We start from the raw sequence: 25,620 nt of genomic DNA on the forward strand, positions 1-25,620 counted from the left end.
AACTAATGTAAGGTGCACAACAATAATATAATTTTTTTAATGTCCCAGAGGGCCTAGAAGGAGGAGATTTAAAATCTTTCATCTCCAATGTGTTAACATTGAGCGGAGCTTGGGAAGGTTTGGAGGAGGATCTCATGCGAGACATCCAGAGGATACATTGAGACCCATTTAGGAGGGACCCGGCGAAAACGAAGCCTCACAGAATTATAGCTAACTTTCTCACATATTCAATCAAAGACAAACTGTAGAATACTACTTTAAAGGCTGGGCCGCTGTCCAAAGAAGGTTTTTCCTTCAATATCAGATCAGATGGGGAGGTGCGTGACTAGCAGCCGAGAAGAATGGTGGCGTGTTAGCGAGGCTCCCAAACCCTCGCTATTTATCCTACAATATACTGACCTGAATTACTGTAGGTCAGATAATCCTGCAGTCACCTGCCACCTGCATTTGAAAGCAGAATCGCCACAACTCCAAGCGGAGCGTAGATATCGGGCAGCCGAGCCTCGGAGAGAACAACATGGCAGAACTGCGGCAACCCGCGATGAGAGCTCCGGGATCATTGTGATGTGCGTTGGGTCTTAATTCCACCGATGACGATTTATTGACTCGCACGGGTCCAATTCTCGAGGCACGGGACTGCGCTCCCTGTGCCGTAGAAGATACGGAGGTGAGGTGCTGGGGGAAAGGATCGAGACGCGGGGGCCTGAAATCGAGGCCCCGGCTTTAGCAGCCTACTGGGCCCCATTCGAAAATTCCTCCTGGGGCCTGTACACTCATCAGAGATCCCCGGGAGTGGGATCCCTCCCCCTGCCCTTCCGCTTACTGTGGTTGATGAAGGCCGAGCTGGGCCCTGCGGGGTCAAACAAATCCTGAAGTTGGAGTGTCAGCAGGATCATCCAGGCAGAGCAACATAACACCGGCAAGGCGGTGGACTGAACTGGAGGTCCCGGAGCAGATGTACCAAGTACTGGCCCCCGATTTCTTCCCCACAAGACCACACGTAGCCCTGACGAATCAGTGAAATGGCGCTCCACCAACTGCAGGAGGTAAGGATGTGTGACGATTGGGGCGAGGAGCGGCAGCGACCGGTAATAGAGGCCCTGGCATTGGAGGACTGCTGGGCCTAAAAGAACAAACTTATCCTGAGGCCACCACGAGTGTCACCGGCCATCGCAGGCCGACTCCCCCCGCACCTCCCCCTACTACCGCTAGATGTGACCTGGGGGAGCCCCAAAGTGCAGGAACAAATTTAGTGGACATACAGGGGTCGGTCTAGAGGCCCCGGAGAGGGGGATCACTAATCCCAACAGAGACAAGACTAAAGACCTGAGACGCAGGTGATCCTGAAATAGGCGAGAGGTATGAGCCAGCTGGGCTCCTGAGGATCTCACACAAACTGGGGTGAGAGAGTGCACTTTCCAGTGAGTGATAGGAAGTGGAGAGCAACACACAGGCGAAGTATAGACCCCAGAAAGACAACACGCCCTCCGCCCTTACGGGTACTCAGCAGCCGAGTGCGAGAGACCGCCTGGCATACCACAGGGCATAGAAGAGATTTTATCCTCGGTGGGCGTGGCACCGAGGTAGGAGGTGGGACCACCTGAAGAGGGAGCTTTACGAGAGACCGATTCCAGGAAACCCGACAAGCCGCCAGCGGGTGCGCTACTCTCGCTGGGCAGGCGGCAGCGAAAACCGGGGCTGCTCTCTCAAGACACCTCAGCCGTAATGTGCTACGACCCAGTCATGGCAATAGGCAAGGGAACCAAAGTAAATGCCGACAATAGACTGGCCAAATTTGCCTGGAATAAAGCAGGGGAAGAACGTGAATCGCCCCTGACGGAGACGCCAGATACTCAAAATAATCCACAATGCCAAAACGACCTTACACTCCACGACATTATGGAAGCCATAAGTGGAGTGTGCACTTCCTTAGAGGCCCACATAGACTTAGTCAACATTGAGGTGTCCCTCCTACGGGCCGACTTTTTTGGCAAGATGGACAAAAAAGTAACAGACCTGGGGGAGGTAACAACTACACTACAATCAGATACGTCTCAACTCCGGAAACAAGTTGTTGACCTTCAGAACCAACAAGCTCTGATGCCGAAGCAGCTGGATGAATACGAAGGAAGAGCTCAAAGGAACAATATACGCATACTAGGGGTACTGGAATGGGCTGAACGGCCAGCAGCAGACCTCTATGTGGAAGACTTGATATTGAAACACCTACAGCCCAGAGATTATCGAGCTATGTTTCCATTGAATGGGCCCACCGAGTGCTAGTGGGACACCCGAAACCGGGAACTCCCCCTTGGCCACTTATTGCTTGTGTTATCAACTACAGAGACAGGGACACAATCCTCCAAACGGCATGATCCAATCCTCCGCTTAAGCTAGACAATAATGTGATCACGTTCTTCCCCGACTTCACGTCCAAGGTCCAGGCCCAACGGCGCAGCTTTCAGGCAGTAAAAAAGGAGCTCTGAGACCGCAAGGTGAAGTACGCCATGTTGTTTCCAGCAAAACTTAGAGTGGAATCTGAGGGCAAGACATGGTTCTTCACTTTGCGGGAGGAAGCATGGGACTAGCTGGAGGGCTGGCGTAGAGTGGGAGGCCAACGGAGAGATCGATATAGAGGACAGAGATCAAACAGGTCTAATCAAGGGACCCAGCCGGGCGGCGATTCCACCATGGCTGAGAGGGGAGAGACAACACAGCTGAGAAGACACCGTCTCGAATATCGGACTGTCCGTGATGTCCACAGAGAAGTGATCATTAGTGGGATGGTTCCTAATAGGAATTACTTGAATGGGGATACTTGCAGACTTGAGTTAACAATAGTAACTACTACTACTAACCAGCTGTGTGTCGTGACAATTGGACCTCTTAGAAGCTGAGCTGTGAGCCCACAACTTTGAAATGCTGACAATCAGATGTAAACGAGGGGGGAGGACTGCCAGCACGTACCTTTCATTATTTTTTTTGGGGGGGGCACTCTGCCTAGTTGGGGAGTGGGTAGTTTTAAATCCTCAGGCAGGGGGGCCGGGAGGGGGGTGGGGTGGTGTAGGAGGGAAGGGAACTTCTTGGTTTAAAGTTTGTTTAGTTTGAAAGTTACTGATTACATGCTGTCATCTGCGTGCTCCAATGCAGAAAATGATCATAGGGGGGAGATAATCAGAAACCGGACTGACATAGGTGATCTTACCTGCATCACACCGAAAGACCATTGCACACTAGTTGCACAGCTCAGAAATACTGGGCCCGGAGAAAGTTAAAAATGTCCCTATTTAATTCTTCTCATTACAGATGATGGGCGTAGAATGAAAGCGTCACTCTCTGTGCTTACCTGGAATGTAAATGATATGGGGGACAAAATTAAAGGAGGAATAGTCCAACAATATCTAAAACAACAGGCTCCGGATATGGTGTTACTACAAGAAACACATATGGTTGGTAATAAAAGTAAGGCCCTCACCAGATGGGGCTACAAACTCCTGGTACAGGCGGATAATACCTCAGGGTCTTGAGGGATGGGCATCCTAGTTAAAAAGAACCTGGCACTCATAGTGAAACGTATGTGGGCGGACACAGGGGGCAGATTTGCGGTCCTCAAGGCACAATGGGAGGGGAGGGCGCTCAATGTTGTCTCACTATACCTACCGCCAGCACTGTGTAAGGAGGCACTGACAGACCTGGGTAAGATATTAACAGACCTTCCAGTGGGCACCCTAACCCCTAGGGGGAGACTTCAATATGACAATGGACGACCGAAAAGACAGACACCCACAGAGACTGGGGGCGAGGCCGAATGTGTTGATGGAAGAATTCACCACATCTATGGGACTGTCCGATGTGTGGCACACGCTGCAACCGGACGAAGCCCAATACACTTATGTTTCTAACGCACACAATAGCTCATCCCTTATTTATTACTTTTTGACCTACACAGCTTCAATTGGCCACTTCCGCAATCCCCATGCCCTGCCGAGGGGTATGTCGGATCATTCCCCTGTAAGGTTTTAACTCACACACTGGGAACACCAACCGTGGGCAACGATCACCCATAATCCCTGGCTCTTGAAAATCCCTGATATTAAAAAGGAACTATATACACAGACAACTATCTACTTAAAAGTAAACGTAGGTTCCATTGACTCGGCGCTCACTATATGGGAGGCCTTCAAGGTGGTACTGTAGGTACAGGCATTGTCACCCAAGATGGGATACATTAATAAGAAACGCCAGCAGTTAGTACAATTAGAAAGTGAGCTCCAGCAATTGGAAGTTGACAGCACTAGGACACCTTCGGAAGACACTCTTCACCGCCTCACACTTAAACAAGAGGAATATAAGATTAACGCTAGGGAACAAATGATGGCCAATCTACTCCACACTCAACATAAAATATACGAACTAGGGAACAGGGCTGGTAAAACCCTAGCCTGGCTAGAGAAATGGGACCAAGGCAAGAGATGGGTGCCCCGGCTGATTCTAAATGGCAGCACGCAAATAACACATCCAAGGGACATTGCAGAAGCCTTTGCAAATCACTTAGAGCTCATCTATTCCCCATCCACTACTTACACGGCGGAAACCTCCCGTCGGTTCCTCTCCGACAGTGACATACAGACGCTCTCTGACACCGATAGAGATACCCTGGACGAGGACTTGACAGTTGATGAAATCCAAAAGGCCATAAGCCATGTTCAGTCAGGGAAGGCGATGGGGCCAAATAGGACTCCCATCCAATTTTTAGAAACGGTAGCTTCTCAGACGGCTCCTCACCTAAGGGCCATGTACAACGAAAGCTACAAAAAAGGGATTCTGCCGGAGGATCAATGTCTAGCATCCATAGAAGTGATTCGCAAGCCAGGGAAACCTGTTGATAACTGCGGGTCCTACAGGCCGATTCCGTTAATTAACGTAAAAGCTAAGGTCCTAGCGAAAGTACTTGCCTCACGATTGGTCACAGTCATTTCCTCCTTGGTCCACCCAGACCAATCTGGCTTTATGCCAGGAAGGAATACGGCACTAAATATCCGGCACCTCCATAATGTACTCGCACGATGGGATTACATGGAAGAGGACGCAGAGGTGTTGTCCCTAGATGCCTCCATGGCATTTGACTCTATCGAGTGGCCATACTTATTTGAGGTCCTGAAGAGGATGGGCTTTGGCCTGAAGTTTCTGGGCTGGGTGAAATTGCTCTACACAGGGTCAAGTGCGAGTGAACAACTACAGATCTCAAACATTCATATTAAAAAGGGGCACCCGACATGGTTGTCCCCTGTCCCCCTTGATCTTTTCCCTCATGCTGGAACCGTAGGCTGATTGGGTACGGCGGGATGTCATGGTAAGAGGCCTGAAATGGGTGGAGGGTCATGATGACCGAATATCCCTCTATTCAGATGACATCCTGCTTTATCTTGCCTCCCCCTATAGATCCATCCACAGGGTTTTAAATATCTTTACGAATTTTGAGAAATACTCTGGTTACTCCATAAACTGGATCAAGTCGGTGTTGTTTGTGCTCCGGGGTCTAGTCCCTCGGCTCCCTACGGGTTGCTGTGTAGAAGTGGCAACTGATGGATTCCAATATCTGGGAATATACATAACTTCGAAACCCAACATTTTTTATGACCGTAATCTGGCAGCCCCACTATTCCGCCTGCGTGCGGATGTGAAGCACAGGCGATCCTTACCTCTTTCATTGGTGGGCCGAGCTGCTCTTTTTAAAATGCTGGCCCTCCTGCGCTTTCTCTACATCCTTTAGAATTGCCCACACTGGGTCCCAGATACGTACTTCTCGGAAATAGAGAGTGCAATTCGGATGCTGTTATGGGATGGTGGGTTTCCTCGTATTGCAATGAAAAAACTGACGAAAGGGTCATACAATGGAGGCATTGCCCTCCCGGGCCATAGACTCTATTACTAATAGGGAATCACTGGCTATATCGCTCCCAGCTTTCAGACTGATTCAACTCAAAACCTTACATAGGTCATACTTAACCGGGGTTACTCTAGCGCAGATAGGCGCCAGAATGGATACGATGTGCCTGCGGGGCTGCCAACACACTGCCACCTTTTTTGACACGATCTGGGACTGTCAGGTAGTACGCACATATGGGAGGACACCACGACCCATATTCAGAATGCCTTAGGAAAGGAAGTCACCCTCACACCGAGACCAGGTCTTCCTAATATTTGGGAGCCGACTGACCTCACAGAGGTGGAACAACAACTAACTACACGGGGCTGCACCCTTGTCAAGCGTGAGATTGCGAAGGGATGGGGGGTGGCAGATGCACCATCTCCCTGAGTGTGGGTGAAAGAAATCGATAAATGCATGATTGCTTAAACAGAAGTATTCAAATTGCGTGATTGTCCGAAGAAATGGGATAAGAAATGGGGCAAATGGAATGTTTACCGTGTCAACCTATGTATATCCCCATCAGTGGAGCTGGAAATGCAAAGAAGGAAATAATGTGATGTTGGGGTATTATGTTTGTAACCATTTTCTCCTTACCTACGATGAAACAGCATTGTACAACTATTCGAATTGGCAACTGGGAAATGTATGTGACTTTACTGTTGAGTTAATAAAAAGATTTTTTTTAAATATAAATATATATCAGATCAGATGTCTTGCATGCAACTTTAACCAAGCATTGGGAATTAGGAAAAAGAATGGAAGATTTCAGGACTCTAGGCGGAACTGCCCAGTTAAAATTTCCAGCCACGCTTTGAGTGATAAATAGGAAACAAAATGAATAATTTAAGGGATTATGAGGAGGCGGATGCCCTGCTGGAAAAACTTAAAAAGCAATAAACACAATAGTCTTCATGCATGTAGCAGGGGTTTTTGCCTTAGGATATGAGAAATAGTCTAAGAGGTTATCACGTATTGGTCGGATATCCTCGGCGTCCCCTATATTTGTTTTGTCTTGTCTTACCTCTTTTTTTCCTTTTCATTTTATCCCTACACTACAAGGGGTTCACTCACCACACCCATGACAGGCCCAAATGGCTAGGAAGGCCAAGAAAGGAGGGTATGGGTTCTCAGGGGGGGCTGGGAGGGGGGATGCGGGAATCACGGGTCGGGAGCTCAAGGGGGAAAAATATAAAGAAATGTCCTACTGCCTTGAAATATTTAAAAGCTGGAAGTTCCTGCAGCTATTGCAATAAAAATATAATGATTAATCATTACTAATCATAACATACAGATTCTGTCCTGGAATATTAATGGGTTGAGAGTTGGAAGAAGGAGAATGATAATATTTCAATATTTCAAGGATGTTCCAGCCCAAAATAATTATTCTACAGGCCTCCCATCTATCTAGGTCCGAATTATGTGGAGATTTGCAAAAAAACAGAGCTCGATTGGGCAGATGATTACTAGCGATCAAAATTCCCATACAAAAGGATTTCCTGTGCTGATAAAAAAACATAATGAGATTTCTGTTCACCATTGGAAAGCAGACAAGAAGGGGAGTTGGCTTATCGCTTCTGTGAAAACACTAGGTAAACATTACACCTTGGTTGGGTACTATCGGCCCAATGTGGATGATAGGGAGCCTTTACAAATGCTGGCTTCAGAGCTGTTGCAATTCCAATATCCAATCATCTGGTCTGGAGATTTTAAGGATGTTTTGGACTATCAGCTGGATAGGTCAAGTAATTGGCAAGCAAGATTTAATCCTAAAATGCAAGGATATATTAAATCCATTATGAAACAATTTGGTCTTTATGATGTCTGGTGAGCTAGGCATAATACTGAAAAGCAGTTTACTTTTCATAACTTGAAGTATAAAGAGGATTGACTTCTTTTTAATAGATAAATCTTTAGACATAGAGGTCATAAATATAAGACATCTTCCCGCTCATTTGTCCGACCATGCAGGTGTAGTGTTAGAATTAATAGTGGAGAAGGTAAGCCAGGAAAGAAGATGGACTCCGGATAGATCGCTATTAAATGACCAGACTGTAATCGAGATATTAATGGTAAGGTCAACATAACTTTTTAATTTCAATCAAAATACAGCACCGAAAGGTGTTGTGTAAGACGCATATAAGGCTTTTATTAGAGGGGTTTTGATTAATATCCTAGCGCAAAAGAGGAAAGTATATAGGAGTCAGATTAATGAGCTGGAAAGGAAGATTATGACACTGTAATCAAAAGACAGAGTCATCATGGGAGGGGATTCCAGCTGTAAATAGTTAGGAGGAGATCTCCTAATATAAATGCTTCCTGTCTGCCATACTAGAAGCAAGGGTGTGAAAGCTTTTGGAGAAGCTAGTAAACTAGCACATTTTGAACACAGCAAATGTGACGGGAAAGGTTTGGCCTTGAAGTAGAAGTCGTAAAGAATGATATAAGCGAGATAACAGGAAATAGTTTACGTTTGAGGCAGGAGATAGAGCAGGTTTTCGTGGATTTCTATCAGGAACTATATAGTGAGGATTCCTGCATGTTAGCTCAACTTAACAGTTGGCTTGGGGAACAGAGAGTGGTGAAACTTTCTAATGAGGAAAAATAATTCGTAAAGGATGATATGAAGCTATGAAAAAAGGAAAAGGGAACAAAGCAGCGGGACCTGGTGGTCTTCCCTATGAGTTTTATATAAAATTAATAGATCTACTGTGCCCAGTGTTAATAGAGCTGTATACGGTGATTTGGGAGGAAAAAGTTGCTTTACCAAAATCTTGAGAATAAGCTGTTGTTTCCCTAAATTTAAATCCAGGGAAGGATCCGAAAGCTTGTGATGCATATAGGCCTATTTCTCTCTTCAACTATGATTATAAACCCTACGCTAACATTCTCGCTGCTAGGTTGGCCAAAGTGAGCAGGAAGTTGATATCTGAAGACCAGAAGGGGTTTGTTAAAGATAGACAAATGCATCAACTAGGTCATGAACTTATTGGCTCAATAGACCTGGCAGTGCAACATAAGATCCTGTTAGTTGTTATTACTCTAGACGCAACCAAAACCTTCGACAGGGTGAACTGGCAATTTCTCTATTTTATGTTGAGCCTTTATAATTTTGGTAATAGATTTTGTAGGGCTATACAGGGGATACATAGGGCCCCTGCCGCAAGGATTTTGGTGAACGGTAGTTTGACCCCCCAGCTTTAAGATTACTCGGGGCACAAGACAGGGCTGTCAGCTTTCGCCGCTTTTTTCAATTTATATATTGAACCATTCACAGGGAAAATTAGGACGGAGCAACAAATAAATTACCTCTTTTGTGTGTGGTGGTTGGCGGAAAAAAGTATCCCTTTATGCAGACGACATCATGGTTTATACACAAAACTTAGCATCTGAAGTAGTGAGCCTGGAAAGGTTAATAATAGAATTTAGGGTGGTTGCTGGCTACGAGGCAAACCCGAATAAAACTGAGGTAATGGTCTGGAATGCTGAAGAGAATCATACAGCGTTAAAAGAAGAGATAAATATCTGGGAATAAATATAACTCACTCATTAGAAAAACTGCTGGAATCAAATTTTAAGAAAGCTATGGTTCAAACAAAAGGTTCATAACCGTGGTGTCTCATCTTCCATTAAAAATGTTCTGGAGAGCCAACTTAGTAAAAATGTCAATACTCCCCAAATTAAATTTTCTTTTTAACATGATTCTTTTGCATTTTAGGCAGATACATGTTGGCCCTTTGCAATATGCCCCAAGCGATGGAGAGGCGAGACATTGGGCTCTAGTGGGGTAAGGAAGATGCTTCGGACATAAAATAATCAAGTTTTAATATGGAATGGTGTAGACTGGCAGAGGACCTATCTACCGGGCAAGGGGGTTGTTCCCAAAAGAATGCAAAGATATGGGGGCAATGGAAGGAGCCTGCCGGGGAGTGAGGGAGTGATATGGGGAACACGAGCCCTCACTGCATCACTCCGCTCAATGGTTTGACTCCCTCAGTTGAACAATAGGGACTCTGGCAGCCAAACGGGAGAAGGGCAATACTGTGACGAAGGAAGGCCCATGTTTTAATCCACTACTATGTAATATGACACCTCACATCCAAAATTGTTACTCGGTTCTCCCTTTTTTCAATGCTCCAGGCAGAAACTGTGGTTGGGGGTGTGCAATGGTTGTATATGTGATTGTTCTAAAGACTTGATAAAAAGATTGGAAAAAGAAAAAAGCCCAGCTGCCAGGAATGACTGTTCGCCGCTGGATGATGAAGTGTCTGCTGGGCGACGAGTCCTGACCCCAAGTCTGTGGGACTCGTCACCGATGTCGAAGTGGGCTCTAGTTGCCATACAAAAAATAAACACTCACCTACAGGCAACCACTGAAGACCGCTGAAACCGGGATACCAGTTACTAGTGGCAATTGGTGGGGAGCACACTGTGTTCTTTAAATACCCCTCACACAGGTTTGGTGTGTGAGGGGTATTTAAAGAACACGGTGTGCTCCCCACCACTGTAGGGACCACACAATATACACTTTTTTGTGGATTCTTTTTGCTTATGAAACTTGTGCTGGGGAGACCGAATCCACTTCTCTCTCCACTCCCCCTTTAGTTACATTTATTACTAGTGGCAATTGGCCCGTCACTGGAGACTGGACCTTCCCTGGATTCTTCCCCTGCACTGCCAGAGACCTTGACCTGACGACAGAGACGTTCCCCATTTCTCTTGGATACTAGGGTGGCCCCAGGAATGTTCATTGCATCACTGCAACATCATCAGCATCTATAGCAACTCAGCATCTTGCATCCCCAAGAACAGGACCGCTTATGGCATGAACTGCGACAAATGAGGAACAGACATGGACGACCTTAGGACTGCTGAAAAGCAATAGGTAACTGTTTCCCTGAAACAAAGTGGTTCCTACGACTGCACCCCACTCCGCTGTGGCCCGTCCCGTCCAAACTAAGAGTAGCTTTGCCAGCTAAGTGGCTACCAACTGCTCAACCTTCTACAATGATTTATTGAATCTTTTAAAAATAATTTACTGACTCTGAAAAATCAAACCTCCCATTTCCTTTAATAGATTTTTGTTGTTTTGGTGTCTAAGTTAAGATAATAATACACTCTAGTTTTAAGGAATTGGTGTTGGATTTTTATTGTGTTAAATTTCTTAATTACCTGTTCTTTTGGTACTTGTAAATGCTTTACACTTTTTGCTTTGGTTAAGCCTGACTGCTCTGTGCCACAGCTACACCGGAATGAGCTAAGGGTATTATTAAAGAAACGTGACTGGGATGATAGAGATTGTGACATTATTACATGGGGAGGTCTCACAACCACACCACCCCATAATCCACCTTCCTATATTAGAGAAATTGGTAAAAACAAGGATGGCTCGTGCCTGAATAAGATAATGAGGCTAACCAAGTCATGGTACTGTAGACTGCTTTGACCAAAAATTTACCCAATGGACCAGCACGATCTTTTCTGAACCTAACAAGCTAATCAACTCTAAAAGGAGGTCCCATAGACTTAAAAACTGGAGAATAAAACAGCAATTGTCAGTGCTTGGTGGCATCTAAACAAGAACTTATGGCATCATATATGACACTACTCTTTCCAGACACTTTCTTGAATTTCTAATGTTTGCATACAGAAGAGTTTTCTTACAAAACTAGTAATTTGTTGTTTTTAAAACCTTGCTCTCTGTCTCCTTTTGTTGCACCGTATGTAGCCCGAGAGGATGAATTGCATTTTTTAGAAGGCTGGGAGAGCACACCAAAATGGGATGCGGATACACAGAATTTGTCTGGAAATAAAGATCATTCTGGTTATTTTGGCTTTGGAATCATGAATGATCCCTTAGTACTCTGATCCAGTTCAGTGATGTGCCTAGTCAGGACAATCTATCTATGGTACACTGAAAACCATGTTGGGCTTGAAAAGACTGACTTCTACCACATAACTCCAAGTAATTAGATTAAACCCTTTTCCAGAAAAGCTTAATCATTCCTTATGTCCGGAGGAGCCCTCAACTGAAGTGGTGTTCTGACCTGGCTGACAATTTCTTTCTAGTAACAAAGTTCGGGAACTTCTCCAACACCTGTCCATCCTTTGTCACAGATACAAGACTATTCCATATTGACTTCAGATAAATTCCATTCACAAAATGGCAAACACTTGCCAGACAGAAGTTACTTACCAACAAACATCCATTCACATCGATCCTCATGCCTATGAATGTAGAAGCTAAGGGCCGGCTGAGGAGACATCCAGTTTGGAGTCTCATCCTCAGAGGGATGTGGTGTAGATGAGTGTGATGGTCTGCTCACATGAAAGGGTGACTTTACAGGAAACGGATGACATGGTCTCAAGAACCGGACTGCAAGAAATAAAGTAGTATATATTCTGGCACTACTTGTGACTACCAATGCAACGTATAGAATTAATCCTAAAGAGGGACACTGTCTTCAAAGTCAGCAAACACAGAGGACATTTGCGAAGAGGCTCAAAGGGCACACGAGGAACATCTGAACCAAATTAAGGGATCACTGAGGGACCTTTTAAAAAAGCATCACAACAACGAGGGCTGGTGAGGCAAACGAAGAAAAGCTGAAAGAGTTGATAAGTAACCTTTAACAGTGTCCACAGCATAGACTTGTCACGTCAAAGAAAATATGAACAGTAGAACATCTGAGAGATTCACTTGCAGAGGGCCAGCTTGCTTTTCTTTACACCATGTGATAAATATGGCCCAATGGCCTGAAGAAACTGCTGTAATGGAAAAGCAGCGGACAGTGGGAATGGCATCCACTACCTCTAATGGAAGACGAAAGGCTCGCAATTGTTTCTACTCAGTCTCCACATGTGTGGATCATGGAGATTCGGGTGGAGTACCCTGCCCTGTTGTTCGAGCAACAGAACTTCCCAAGAGGAAGCTGAAAAGGATGGAGGATACTCATGATCTAGAGGAGTAACAGCCTGTCAAGGAGCAGATGCCTCCTGTGATCAGTAAGATGTCTGCTTTATTAATCTTCTATGATACTGAGAAAACAAGCTAGATGATTCACCATCAGGAAATTTCTAGGCGCCACCAACCATTGCTGCAGACTCAGAGCCTCCTGGTCAGGACATGACACCACACTCCGCAAAGTGGATGTAGTATAATGGCTAGAGGGGTCGCCCTTGAAGCTGGGGAACCAGGTTAACTTAACATCCTGCGATTCTGGGAAAATCACTTAATCTCCCCTCGCTTAACAAAAATGAATGTGCCCATCTGTAACGCAACTGGTTCTCATGTTAAGCACTCTGATACCTTCGGGTCAAGTATGCATTATATACACGTCCAAAAAATAAGTGTTAGGTTGTTCTTCAACATGTGATCAACCTACCCATGATGAAAAGCAGACAGGCCTTGTTGACCAGTTGGATGGCATACAATCCCAAAATATTTATGCAATGGTTCTGCGTGATCAGAGACCGAATACCTTTGATCTACACCTTATCCAGGTGACCTTTCAAATCCAGAGTGGATGAATCAGTCATCATTCTTACTTCCAATGGAGGTGAGGAAGAATAGCCTGCCGCACGTCAGTTTGGCATCGGTCATCTGCCACTAATGGTCCTAGGCCACTTTGTTGGAGATGCTGATCTTGTCCAATAGATGTCCCCAATTCTGGACCCACTGTAGTCCTAGGTTCCATTGAAGGGCTCACATTAACAAACGAGTGTTGGGCACCTAAAGCATGCATACATTCAGAGTTACCATATCCAGTACGGCCTCAATGAAGGGCAGCCTCTGAGATGACAGAAGATGGGATTTGAGCTCACTGACTGAAAACCCATGTCGGACAAGGACGACATGGTTTGCTGCTAGTAGTCCGAATCTAGCTGAGGCAAGTCAGCCTAAAACTGCCAGTCATCCAGGTACAGTATTATGTTTACCCCCAAAGAAGGACTCTGACCACTGACATGAACTTCATAAAGATCCAAGGGGCTGATGTCAGACCAAAGGACAGGATGGAGACTTGGAAGTGATCCCACCACATTACAAAGTAGAGATACTGCCTGTGAGACTTCAAAATAAGTAAATAAAATTATGCATCTCGCAGGTCCTGAGACACCATCGAGTCTTCAAGTTCCAAGGTCAACAGAACCTGTGCCAAAATCATAATTTTGAACTTTTGCAGAACAGGGTCAACATCCTAAGGTCCAACATCTGTCTCAGACCGCCATCCATCCTGGAGACCAGGAAGTGCTGGAATGTAGTACCCAAAACCTCTATCACTCAACCTCAGGTACAATTATGAGCTCCCTCCTGGAGAGCAACATCAGCCTCTCTACTTTTCCTAAAAAGAAAGAATATAACCCAGATGAACAGTCATAAGGACCCTTTGGTTCATATAATTGTGGGCTGGTAGGATAGGCAATGTTGCCTCCAACTAGTCCCAAATAGTTATTGGAGGGTAAGTAGAAGAAGTTTGGTGATGGTGACATTGAAAAGGAGGAGGACTGGTGGTGCTGACCTGATTTACCGACGAGAGCCACAAAAAGTTTACGCCGGCTGCGTGCGAGGCTTGAATGCGGACTCTGACAAAAGGCAAGGCCTCTTGAATAGTCTCTGACCTTTTGGTATTGCTGATAGAACTGGCAAACATTCAAAGAATCTCCAGGAAGTACACCATTGCTCTTATGTCTTTGAAAAGCTGAAGAGCAGCATCTGCTCTGTCTCTGGGGTCTGCTCCATCAAACAGCATGTTCATAAAGGAAACAAACGCCTCCTGAAAATCTCGTGAAGCGCATCCAAACAAGGTGTCTGATGACGACACTAGTGCCCAAGGCATGACCAACAAAGTCAAAGTCAGACTGTACATAGTTCTTTTCGAGTTTGCAGTAAAGTGTCCCTTTTTTGACAAGGTCACCCCCACTTTCTGCCTGGTAAATGATGCAATTGCAACAGAAATGCACTGGGCTCCTGCTATCCAGATCCCCAGAGCCAGATCTCTTTCCCTAAAACTGTCCAATTGTTCCTCCAACTGGCAATATCCTTAGCACCCCTGACAGTTCCTAGTAAATGGTACCCTGGTACCTAGGGCATGGATGCTAAAGAGTGTCCCTATGGGATGCAGTATGTATTGTGCCACCCTAAGGAACCCCTCCTGATGCTCCGTGACATGGTCCAGAAAAAAGTGATGTCACAACATGGCACACCTCCAGTGTGCCATACTTGCAGTCACTGCATGCAATATATGTAAGTCACCCCTACAGCAGGCCTTACAGTCCTAAGGCAGGGTGCGTTATATTAAAAGTGGGGACCCGTGGTGTCCCTGTCGATTCTTGGACATTTCCAGTGAACAGGAAAGCCATCTTGAGTATATGTACTGGGCACTGGTGGTTATTAGTTCTCCAGCTACATGATGGCTTCACTTAAACTAAAGATGTTTGGTATCAAACATCCCCTATTAATAAGCCGACAATGATTCCAGTGATGGAATTATTAATACATGCACCCAAAGGATACCTTAAAGGTACCTCCTGAAAACTACCAACCTCTATTGTGCTGGCTGAGTGGTAATGACCAACCTGCCAACATAAAGACGTTTCTGACCCCCTGCAGGTGAGATGACACGGTCATTGAGTACAGTAAGGAGATCTTGTATACTCCTCCAAGCAGGATGGCTAACAAACCGAATATTAAGGCAGGAGGCTTCAAATGTCTCTGCTGCCTTTAATATGAGACCCAGAATACCCCAGACAGGGGAAATGCCACCTCCTGCCCTGGGCCCATTTGGCACCAAGACTGGTGGGAAAATTAGCTAGTCAGGAGGCGTGTTCAATAACAGGCCAGTCCAACCCATTAGGTGGGCTACCTGATGTGAAAACGAAAACTAGAATTCCACCATCTTGGTTCTTGGTGGAATTAGTTTAACTGGGTAAGGGTTATGCCCACGTCCCACAGGAATTGGTCATATAGGGGGTACTGTAACCCTAAAGTTGAGTAGCTTATTGGCTACCACTTGTCACTCCAATTAACACCCATAAATCGAGGATTTAGGTGGCACCTCTGATGTCAGGATCTTAGATTCGACCGACCCAGAAGAAGAGGACAAAGAAGAGCTGCGAAAAGAGAACCGAAGACTTGATGTGGACTTTTTGGTGCCAAACCATGCCTGCACCAGTCTCGACAATCAAGAAGAAACCGACTCGTCCTGCAGTTGAACCACTACCAAGAACCCCAGTAGATTGCCTACCAGCCCATAGCAAACTATCAGCAATCTCCCTTGGAGAAGAGTAGCTACTACCCTACAGTCTGCAGGCACCAAAACAGCAGAGTCAAGTTTACCGTGCTGCGGTTCTCCAGTCAGGAAGATGTTGTTTTGCTTCAGAAGGTCAGATCTGTCTCCCCACCAAGTGGTAAGATGCCAGGAACAACCGGAGTCGCACAGCACCAATTCCCGAGTTACTACACCCCTTGCAACAACCAAAGCCTGTTTGAGTCCAATCTGGACTCCAACGACACCAAGCAGCTGTTCAGGGACATCAGCACTGCAGAGAATCACTTCCAGATTGGCCCAACTGTCCTGATTTTACAGCCGCAACCATCGAGACGGATAACAGCAAGAACTTGAGGCGCACCAGCCCAGTTGACTTAACCCCTCTGCACCCGAGTGCCCCAGCCTGGGATCTTGAGATACAACTGTGCTGCCTTGCTTCCAGGACCCTTGTGAACCAAGCACCTCTTTGGGAGTTACTGGACTTGTTCTCAAGTTCCCCTCTGCAGCCTGTTTAGGTGCTCCCCATCTCTCCTTTGGTGTAACACGTTAGGCTACCAACCTGATCAGCACCTCTGCACCTGGTCCCGAAGGGGACCCCCGGAAACCGACTGCAAGTACCTGTATACCGTATATGCCTTTTTAGGTCTCGCGTCAGCGAAAGACCTTATGTCGCCCGTTTTCGGGAATGTGGACAGGAGAGGGTGCACGAGCGCAGAGCTGCTCAGTTTTGACCTCGTGAGCGCGCACGGCGCCGTGCCCCTCTCCTGTCCACATTCCCTTGAGCAAACACTCACTCACGCATGCGCACATACACACACTGCATACACACACACGCGCGCACACGCGCACACGCACTTACACTTACACAGACACGCAGGCACCCAGACAGGCAACCCCCTCCTCCTCCCCCACAGTCACACACGCATACACACAGACTCCAAGACACACGCACGCTCACACACATACACAGCCCGCCACCACGCGTGCGCCCACACATGCCCCCCCCCCCCCCACCCTCGCAGGCCAGCCACAAAGCGAAGCCCCACTCACCGGCAGCAGGACTCTTCCTCCATTCTTCGGCACCGGGGCGCAGGGTAGGCTCCTGCCTGCTCCGGTGCTGCAACCAATCGCGGCTCTTCCGTGGGAGGCGGGGTAGGCTCCCGCCCTCCTACTGCCTGTTTCCGGTTGTCGCGCCGGCCTGCCTGACTTCCTGGTCGCAGGCCGGCAGAGTGACGGCGGTGATTTGCGGTATTTATTTATTTAGTTATTTATGCATTTTTATATAGCGCGGACTTTACCCGAAGGCGGTATTTATTTATTTATGTATTTATGCATTTTTATATAGCGCGGACTTTACCCGAAGGCGGTATTTATTTATTGTTATTGTGTGTGTGTGGGGAGGGGGTAACCAGATGCAGTGAACTGTTAAAATAAAGGCATCTTTGTGTACATTTTAACACGTACTATTGTACCTGAAAAATGTGTGCTAACTCCCCAAAAAGAGATAGGCACATTGTTTTTTTTAAATCTATCAGGCTAGCTTGTGATATGTTCGATTGAATGATAAATGCAGGGTCGATAGTTAAAGATTTCTGTTTCTGTATTCTAATGGAAAGTGGGTGCGGTCTCTAAGAGAGACTTTTAGTCCATGTGTTTTTTCCAACTTTGCATTGCAGATATGTATATATGAACCAAATAAAGCCATAATTTGAAATGATCTGGTTGTCATTTACGGAATGATATGACATATCTACACATGCTGTTTGTGCTTTTCTTAAAAGGGAAAATAATTTTGCAGTACGTATGAACACATGCAGTGTGTGTGGTAACCTGATAGCTCTGTCTTTTCCCCTGAAATGGGGCACTTTTCTCTCTTTTATGCACAATCTGACGAGGCTTTATAACCAGCGTTCTTTCTGTTTAATACGTTTTATATTTTCTTTCATACTTCTTAGCTCTGTGTTTGTTTAATTCAAGAGGTCTTAATACCAGCAATCCGCATTTTAACAAAAGCTGCAACTCGATGTCAACTACCGTGGTTTTATTGCATACCATCACGTGCAGCCCAATATTTCTGCATGAGTCCGATATCCCTTCATTTGCCTGTTCGCTGTGCACACACCTGTGCCATTTCTTGCATGTAATTTTATTGTGCCACTATAGCTCTACTGTGTCACCATTGCAAACATTCCAACTTATAGATAGATAAAATGATAGAGACAAAAAGAAAGCTGTGTTTTATGTTTTGACCCTGTACTTATATGTGCATCCGTTTGTGTAGTCCATTTCTTCTTGGACTGTGTTGGTGGTATCGGAGTGAATCTTAAACCACCACACACTGAGTGATGTACCCGTCACTGTTTACTATTTCACTTCAACAACTTGAAAACAGGAGACAGCACCAGTGTGTTGCTGCTAGCTTTGTAGTCATTTGGGGTTTCCGTGGCATGAGTTGAACCTTGCGGCATTGGCAGCATGGTGTTTGGCGATGCACATGGATGCAAACGATCAGACAGGTACGATGAGTGCATTGACTTAGTTATTGTTAATTTCTATAACAACATTTTTGACGCCACCAGGGGGGATATTTTACTGCCTTTAGAAAAGGAAATCATTAAAGCTTTAGATATCTCGAAAAGAAAGGCCGAGGTGGTATGGGCTGGGGATTTTAATTTGCAGCCTTGCCATCTATCTAACGGGAATATCTGTGGCTTTGATGTGGTAGTAAATAGTCATTGGAGAGACCAGGGGGGGAAGGAGGATTCTCCTCATTTCCAACACTGCAGCTATGGTTCCACTTTAAATAATATGCTAGCTATGCTAGATATGACCCTGTTAAACTGCAATGTTAACAACCGGGCAATAACATGCCCTACATTTACGGGTAGAGATGCATGTTCATTCATTGATCATATCTTGTTGTCTAGCAGTGGAGACTATACTGATTTATATGTGAATGAAGAAAGTCTCAGTGACCATAATAGCCTACGTGTCACCCTCTTGGGGCATGGCACCTCAATAGATTTAGGTGGTAAACGTATAACCGATATAGTGCCTACCAGACCAAAGGGACTTAGGGTTAAATGGACCGGTGTAAATTCCAAAGTTAAGCAGAAGGAGGTTGTCACCCAATGCAAGAATCAAATTAGTTATTGTTTGGGTGATGACAGTGATTCTGGCTGCTTAATAGAATGTTTTGTGTCTTTGAATATTATTATAGAGGGCATCTTCACTAAGACCCCGTCAGCTAACAGTGGTCAAAAGCAGGGGTGGTTTGACAAGACATGTATCGTAGCCCTCCGTAACCTAAAGAATGCGCTAGGCACCAAGCCACGTGTTAAGACTGTGATACAACACCTTAGGGCTAGATATAAATTAGCCATCAATAAAAGGAAAAGGGTATTACAGTCCGAGGCGTGGGACAAGCTGAGGGAGGCTGCTGGGACTAAAAATAGTAAACTCTATTGGGAAACGATTAATAGTTCGTTTCTCAGTAGAGAAAATGTCCCAGAGCTGACCTCATATGTGGCATGTAGCGACTGGGTTAATCATTTTTCCAAAATATTTAATCCCGAAGGGCCAACTTCTGAGTTACCACCACCAGATTTAAACCCATGGTTGCCCCTTTCGTTGGATATAACATTGGAAGAATGTCAGGAAGCAATTTCTTTTAGTAAAGGAGGCAAGGCACCTGGCCCCGATGGGGTTCCGCTGGATTTATATAAAGATGAAACAGCGTTATGGGCTCCCATTTTGACAAGGATTTTTAATTGCGCGGCTGAATATGAATTCCCTTCTACCTGGGGTCAATCGATCATCATCCCTTTACATAAGAAGGGCGATAAGTCAGAGGCCTCTAATTATCGCCCAATTTCATTACTGGATGCCTCTGTAAAGGTGATGAGCAGGATTTTACTGAAGAGGCTAGAAGATTGGGCAATTGATTTTAACATTTTAACTAAAGTCCAATACGGTTTCCGCAAAGGTCTGGGTACACTGGACCAATGCGTAAATCTGGACCTTTTAATCAGTAAATATACTGTGGCCAAAAGTGGCAACCTCTTTTTATGTTTTGCTGATTTGAGCAGCGCTTTTGATTTGGTTAACCATAGTATTCTTTGGGAGGTTCTGCTCGAAGCAGGGGCACCAAGGGAAATAGTGTATTTTTTAGCCAGACTATACGAAAAACTTTCATGTAAAGTCCGCTATGGTTCCCTTGGCGAATGTACCCCGTTTTTTAAAGTGTCTCGGGGCATTCGTCAGGGTTGTGTTTTAGCCCCGCTTTTATTTTCCCTGTTTATTAACGGCGTAGACCGATCTCTGACCAACATTTTAGCAGATGCCCCCCTGATTGGTGGTAAACCTGTTCCGCTGTTACTTTATGCGGATGACGCTGTTCTTTTATCTCGAACACAGTTGGGCTTACAGCGCCTTATTGACAATTTTACGCAGTTTATACAAGCTAGGCAGCTTCGTGTGAATAAATCCAAGACTTACGTAATGTCATGTGGCCAGGTAGCCAAGCAGGTAAAACATACTTACTTTTTAGATAAGGAAAAGCTGACCTCTGTTAAAACCTTTTGTTACTTAGGAATAACATATAGTAATAATGGGTCCTGGCAAGCGGAATTTGATGCCGTAAAAACAAAGATGTTACGGTCTACTAGTAGCATTTTTCGTTTTGCCTCTAAACTTGGCTCACGAAGTTTTTATGATATGACGAACATATATAATGTATGCTGTGTTTCCTCTGCTCTGTATGGGGCAGGGGTGTGGGGTCACTGTGAGGGTATTCCTCTGTTGAAGGAGGAAAATAAGTTCTTAAGGAGGCTATTATGTGTTCCCCCTTCTGCCTCCATACAGTTGATCCATGACGAAGTTGGGATCGAGTACATTTCCGACTTAGCAGCAGTTCGGCCACTCTTATTGTGGCGATCTATTTGGGCTAAGCCGGAGACCCGATTCACTCAGGATATTATCCTTGACTGTATAGGTCTGGATCATTCCTCACGGGTATTATGGTTAAGATACATCCATCATTGGTATCTACTTTTGTTTAACATTAATGTGTTTCGTGAGCCGGAAAAGGTTGTATCCATTTCAAAGAAAGAAATTAAGATAACGTTTCTTAATTTTCGTAAGGCTGAGCGAGATAAAGCTGTTGGAAATCTTGCTACTTTGAAATTTTATAAAGATCTAAATTTAGCTTCTGGATTACAATCCTATCTTGTATTTGTGACTCGCTCTTCTCACCAGTATGTTTTAACACGGGTCAGATTGGGTATTGTACACCACTTGGTTGCTTTTCCAAACATAAAGTCTAGTTCAAACACACCCTGTCCGTGTGACGGTACTTCTCGTCAGAGTAGTTGCCATTTTTTACTTTTTTGTAAATTTTATCAGTATTTTAGGCTTAAATACCTTAAACCAATTTTTATCAAATATAACATCTGTACAACACAAACTGCTCTGATATTTTTATCTTTATTAGTGAACGAGGAGATTTGTTTCTTCTTGGCTACTTTTATTTTAAAAAGTACAGCTGCCAGGAAAAGTATTGTATTTTAACGTTGTTTACTGACCTGTCTGTACATGTGTTATACAGCTGCCAGGGTTTATTTATGATGAAATTAATGTTATCATCCCTGTCTGTATATATACATTTATCTTTCTTTGAATTTCATATCAATGTTTGTATTAAGGTATTTATGCAGTGTTCCACAGTACTGAATGATTATTTAATGATTATTTAATAATTTTAATATATAGTCCCTAGTAAAGGCCTTGTAAGTAATTTCTATTGATTCCCAGTTAGTCCATGTTAGAACGTCGTGTATTCTATAAGAGTATGTTTGACTTTTAGAGGTATGAATACCTTCCACTCGCTGCACTTTAGCTTTTTTCCCTTTTTTCAGGAAAGTTTATTTTGTGATTTTAAAATTTCAATTGTGTTTTTGCTTGTATGATTTGTATGCACAAATCGAATAAAAGCTTTTGAATTGAATTGAGTGCAGTTCGTTAACGTTATTTCGTAGCATGCCGACTATGCATTTTATGACATTTGCTTCATTCTATCACAGACTGCCTTAGTTCGAAGTAAGGCAGTGAATGGGTGAACACACCATTTGGCAGCTTGTGAGCCTCTCTCCGCACTCATGCTGGTTTGCTTGCAACCGGTATCAGACTTCAAAGTAATCCGTTCCCCCGTCCCCCGTTGCTCGCTGGAGGCTGTCATGCCCAAGATCACACCGACTGTCACTCAGACCTGGCTTCTCCCACTTTGGCTAGGTGAAAAACAATGTTTATATTGGGCGTCCTGGTTTGTACATTCCCAAAATAGTCGAGCGTTGTTGCAGTAAACATTCAAAAAAAGGTTCGGTTTGGGCTCTTTAATAACAAGGCCCACCCTTTACTACATTTTCCAGCACACCTGTGTGGTTTCTGTGAAAGTTTTAAATAAAATGTGTTGATCATATCACGGTTACAGCTGTGCTCCTTGCATTCCCTCCTCCCTTTTAGCCCATCCCTTTCAGCAGCAGCTGGCAGGCACCGTAAGGGGCAGAGCAGCGCACACATTTAAACTTTGTTTATTCACTCTCTCTTACCTAACACAGCATAGCACATAACACCCAAGTCTGACACCACATCACACACAGCAGAGCACATCACACTCAGGCCTGACACCACATCACACACAGCAGAGCACATCACACTCATGCCTGACACCATATCAACCACAGCAGAGCACATCACACTCATGCCTGACATCCCATCACACACAGCAGAGCACATCACACTCAGGTCTGACACCACATCACACAAAGCAGAGCACATCACACTCAGGTCTGATATGACATCACACCACACACAACCAACACCACACACACACCCACACAACCACACAGACCCACCCACACAACCACACACACAAAACCACACCCAACCACACACACACAACCACACACTCAACAACACCCTCACTCTATCTATCTTTCGCCCTCACTCTATCGCCCTCACTCTATCTATCGCCCTCACTCTATCTCCCTCACTCTATTTGTCTATCTAACGCACTCACTCTATCTATCGCCATCACTCTATCTATTGATCGCCCTCACTGTCTATCGCCCTCCCTCTATCTATCGCCCTCCCTCTATCTATCGCCCTCCCACTATCTATCCATCGCACTCACTCTATCCATCGCACTCACTCTATCCATCGCACTCACTCTATCCATCGCACTCACTCTATCCATCTCACTCACTCTATCCATCGCACTCACTCTATCCATCGCATCGCCACTGCATCACTCAGCCCCACCACAACATCACTCAGTGCCACCAAAGCATCAATCTGTGCAACAATTCAACAAAAACAGGTTCAAATATGTTCTCTCAATATTTCAAGCTTTATTACAAATGTCATAAAAAGATGTTAATATTTCACTTCTCTTCTTGGATTTTCATCACAATAAAACACACTGAACATAATCTTCACAAAAGTGATTTACAAAGTTTAAGCTATTGCCATTATAAATTACAATAACTTTTATGTAAGTATTAATTATTAAAACAAATAAAAGCCATTGTTATTTGTAATATCAATACATCTAAGTCATGTAAATACAACACATATTGCATTACAAATGCTATAGGTGTCACATTTGCGAAAGTTAAAACTATTGGCATTGTAAATGACAAAGCTATTAATTTAGCGATTTTCAAAACCAACACATTAATACAACAATTGTCATTTACCATACCAATAGCTCAAACTTTCCTAATGCGAGACCTATTGCATTGCAAATGCTTGTTCTCGAATAGGAAAGCATTACGCATAAAGTCGCATTTAAGTGCACATTTTACTTACCTGTGAAAATCAATATTTTAAAAAGCACTTACTTGCTTACAAAATGTAAATTGTCCATCCGAGCACTCGTTCAATATCACAAAAGTCTTTTATGGTTTTCACCAGTCCATTTAATATCCAATTTCTTCAGTTGTATTCCAAATCATACATCCAAAATATGAAACGATGCAGCCAACACGTGTTTCGTCTGGTCAGTAGGACCATTGACTTCCTCAGGGCTCCAAACGTTAGTGTCCAGCACCGTGTTCCAAACTGTATGTGAATATCTATTCACGTAGCATCCTCCTAATCTTGATTTGTTTTAATCTCTTCGTATTCCAATCCTATCTCTAACAGCCACATGTGTACGTGTCGTTAGCTTAGTCTTCTCGCGTGTAAAGTGGCGTTCTGCAGAACGCCACTTTACACGCGAGAAGACTCATATTTCATATTTTGGATGTATGATTTGGAATACAACTGAAGAAATTGGATATTAAATGGACTGGTGAAAACCATAAAAGACTTTTGTGATATTGAACGAGTGCTCGGATGGACAATTTACAGTTTGTACCCTTGCGGTTGATCTTTGGGGATGTGGTAACCATCCCCCTCATTCTTTGAGCACCACATCTACTTTGATTTGAGAATTTTACTTGTACCTTAACTGTGCTGAGCGCTCATACTAACTGTTACCACCAAGAATTGTGCTTACAAAATGTATATTAAAAAAATATCAGTTATTTTTCTAAATTGGTCTCAGATTTATTCTTTGAGGGCATGTCTCATTTGTTGCCTCTGGAGAACAACAAATGCTTTGCCCTACCCTCTGATGAACCTAAACTGCTTGCACACCCTACCACAAAAGAGAACATTTAGTGTTATCCTTTTTTGCCTCAGTAAATCAATAAGGCTTGCCTGGATATCTGCACAGTGTACCTCATTTTGATGCACTATATAGAGTGCCAGCTTCCTACAGTATTCAGCAACATCTTCACTGATCTATATTGTTTGGGACAATGTTTTGCAGAAATCCTCAGGAAAAGTGGGCAAAACCGAATGCTACATGTCCCAAAGGCCATGTCTATAATGACCAAGGAGGCAAATAGCATTCAGAAAACATAGCGCTAGACTGACTGATGTTAATACCTTCTTGGCTCTAGCATTTATTTTTTTACAGTGTCTGATGGGGGAGTAGGAAAAGGAATTTGGATTAATCTTGCTTGCAGAAGCCTGAACTATGAGGTCTGTGTCAAATAGTAATAGGATGACGCTCTGGCGGGGTCAAAGAGTGTTATGATCTGAAGGCCATAATAGGATCAGCGAGGTCTTACTTAAGAGGCGGTATGGGTTCTGAAGTAGAAAGCATAGGCTAGAAAATCTCAAATAGATTAGCTTTCGTTTTTTGCATGGGAAACTGCAATTATAGGATTCCTTATAACGACCACTATAAAGAAGCACTTTCTTCTTTTGGGGGCTAAACGGCAAAATCTAAACAGTTTCTAGTGAGGTATCCAAGCCATTAGAATTTTGAATGCCAGGCTATAGGTCAGTGTCTGTGTAAAAAGAAGGAAGCAAGTG

General features: G+C 44.4%; 1 protein-coding gene across 1 annotated transcript in view; it reads right to left on the reverse strand.

Moving 5' to 3' along the window:
* The window catches only part of LOC144783082 (acylamino-acid-releasing enzyme-like), a 716,578-nt gene that overhangs the window by 168,524 nt on the left and 522,434 nt on the right, over positions 1–25,620 (reverse strand). The window contains exon 15 of the mRNA XM_078662245.1: positions 25,501–25,506. Within this exon, the coding sequence (XP_078518371.1) occupies positions 25,501–25,506 (6 nt within the window). The remainder of the gene's footprint in view (positions 1–25,500; positions 25,507–25,620) is intronic.

The sequence above is a fragment of the Lissotriton helveticus genome, chromosome 9 (assembly GCF_964261635.1).
Source record: "Lissotriton helveticus chromosome 9, aLisHel1.1, whole genome shotgun sequence".
NCBI classification, from domain to species: Eukaryota; Metazoa; Chordata; class Amphibia; order Caudata; family Salamandridae; genus Lissotriton; species Lissotriton helveticus.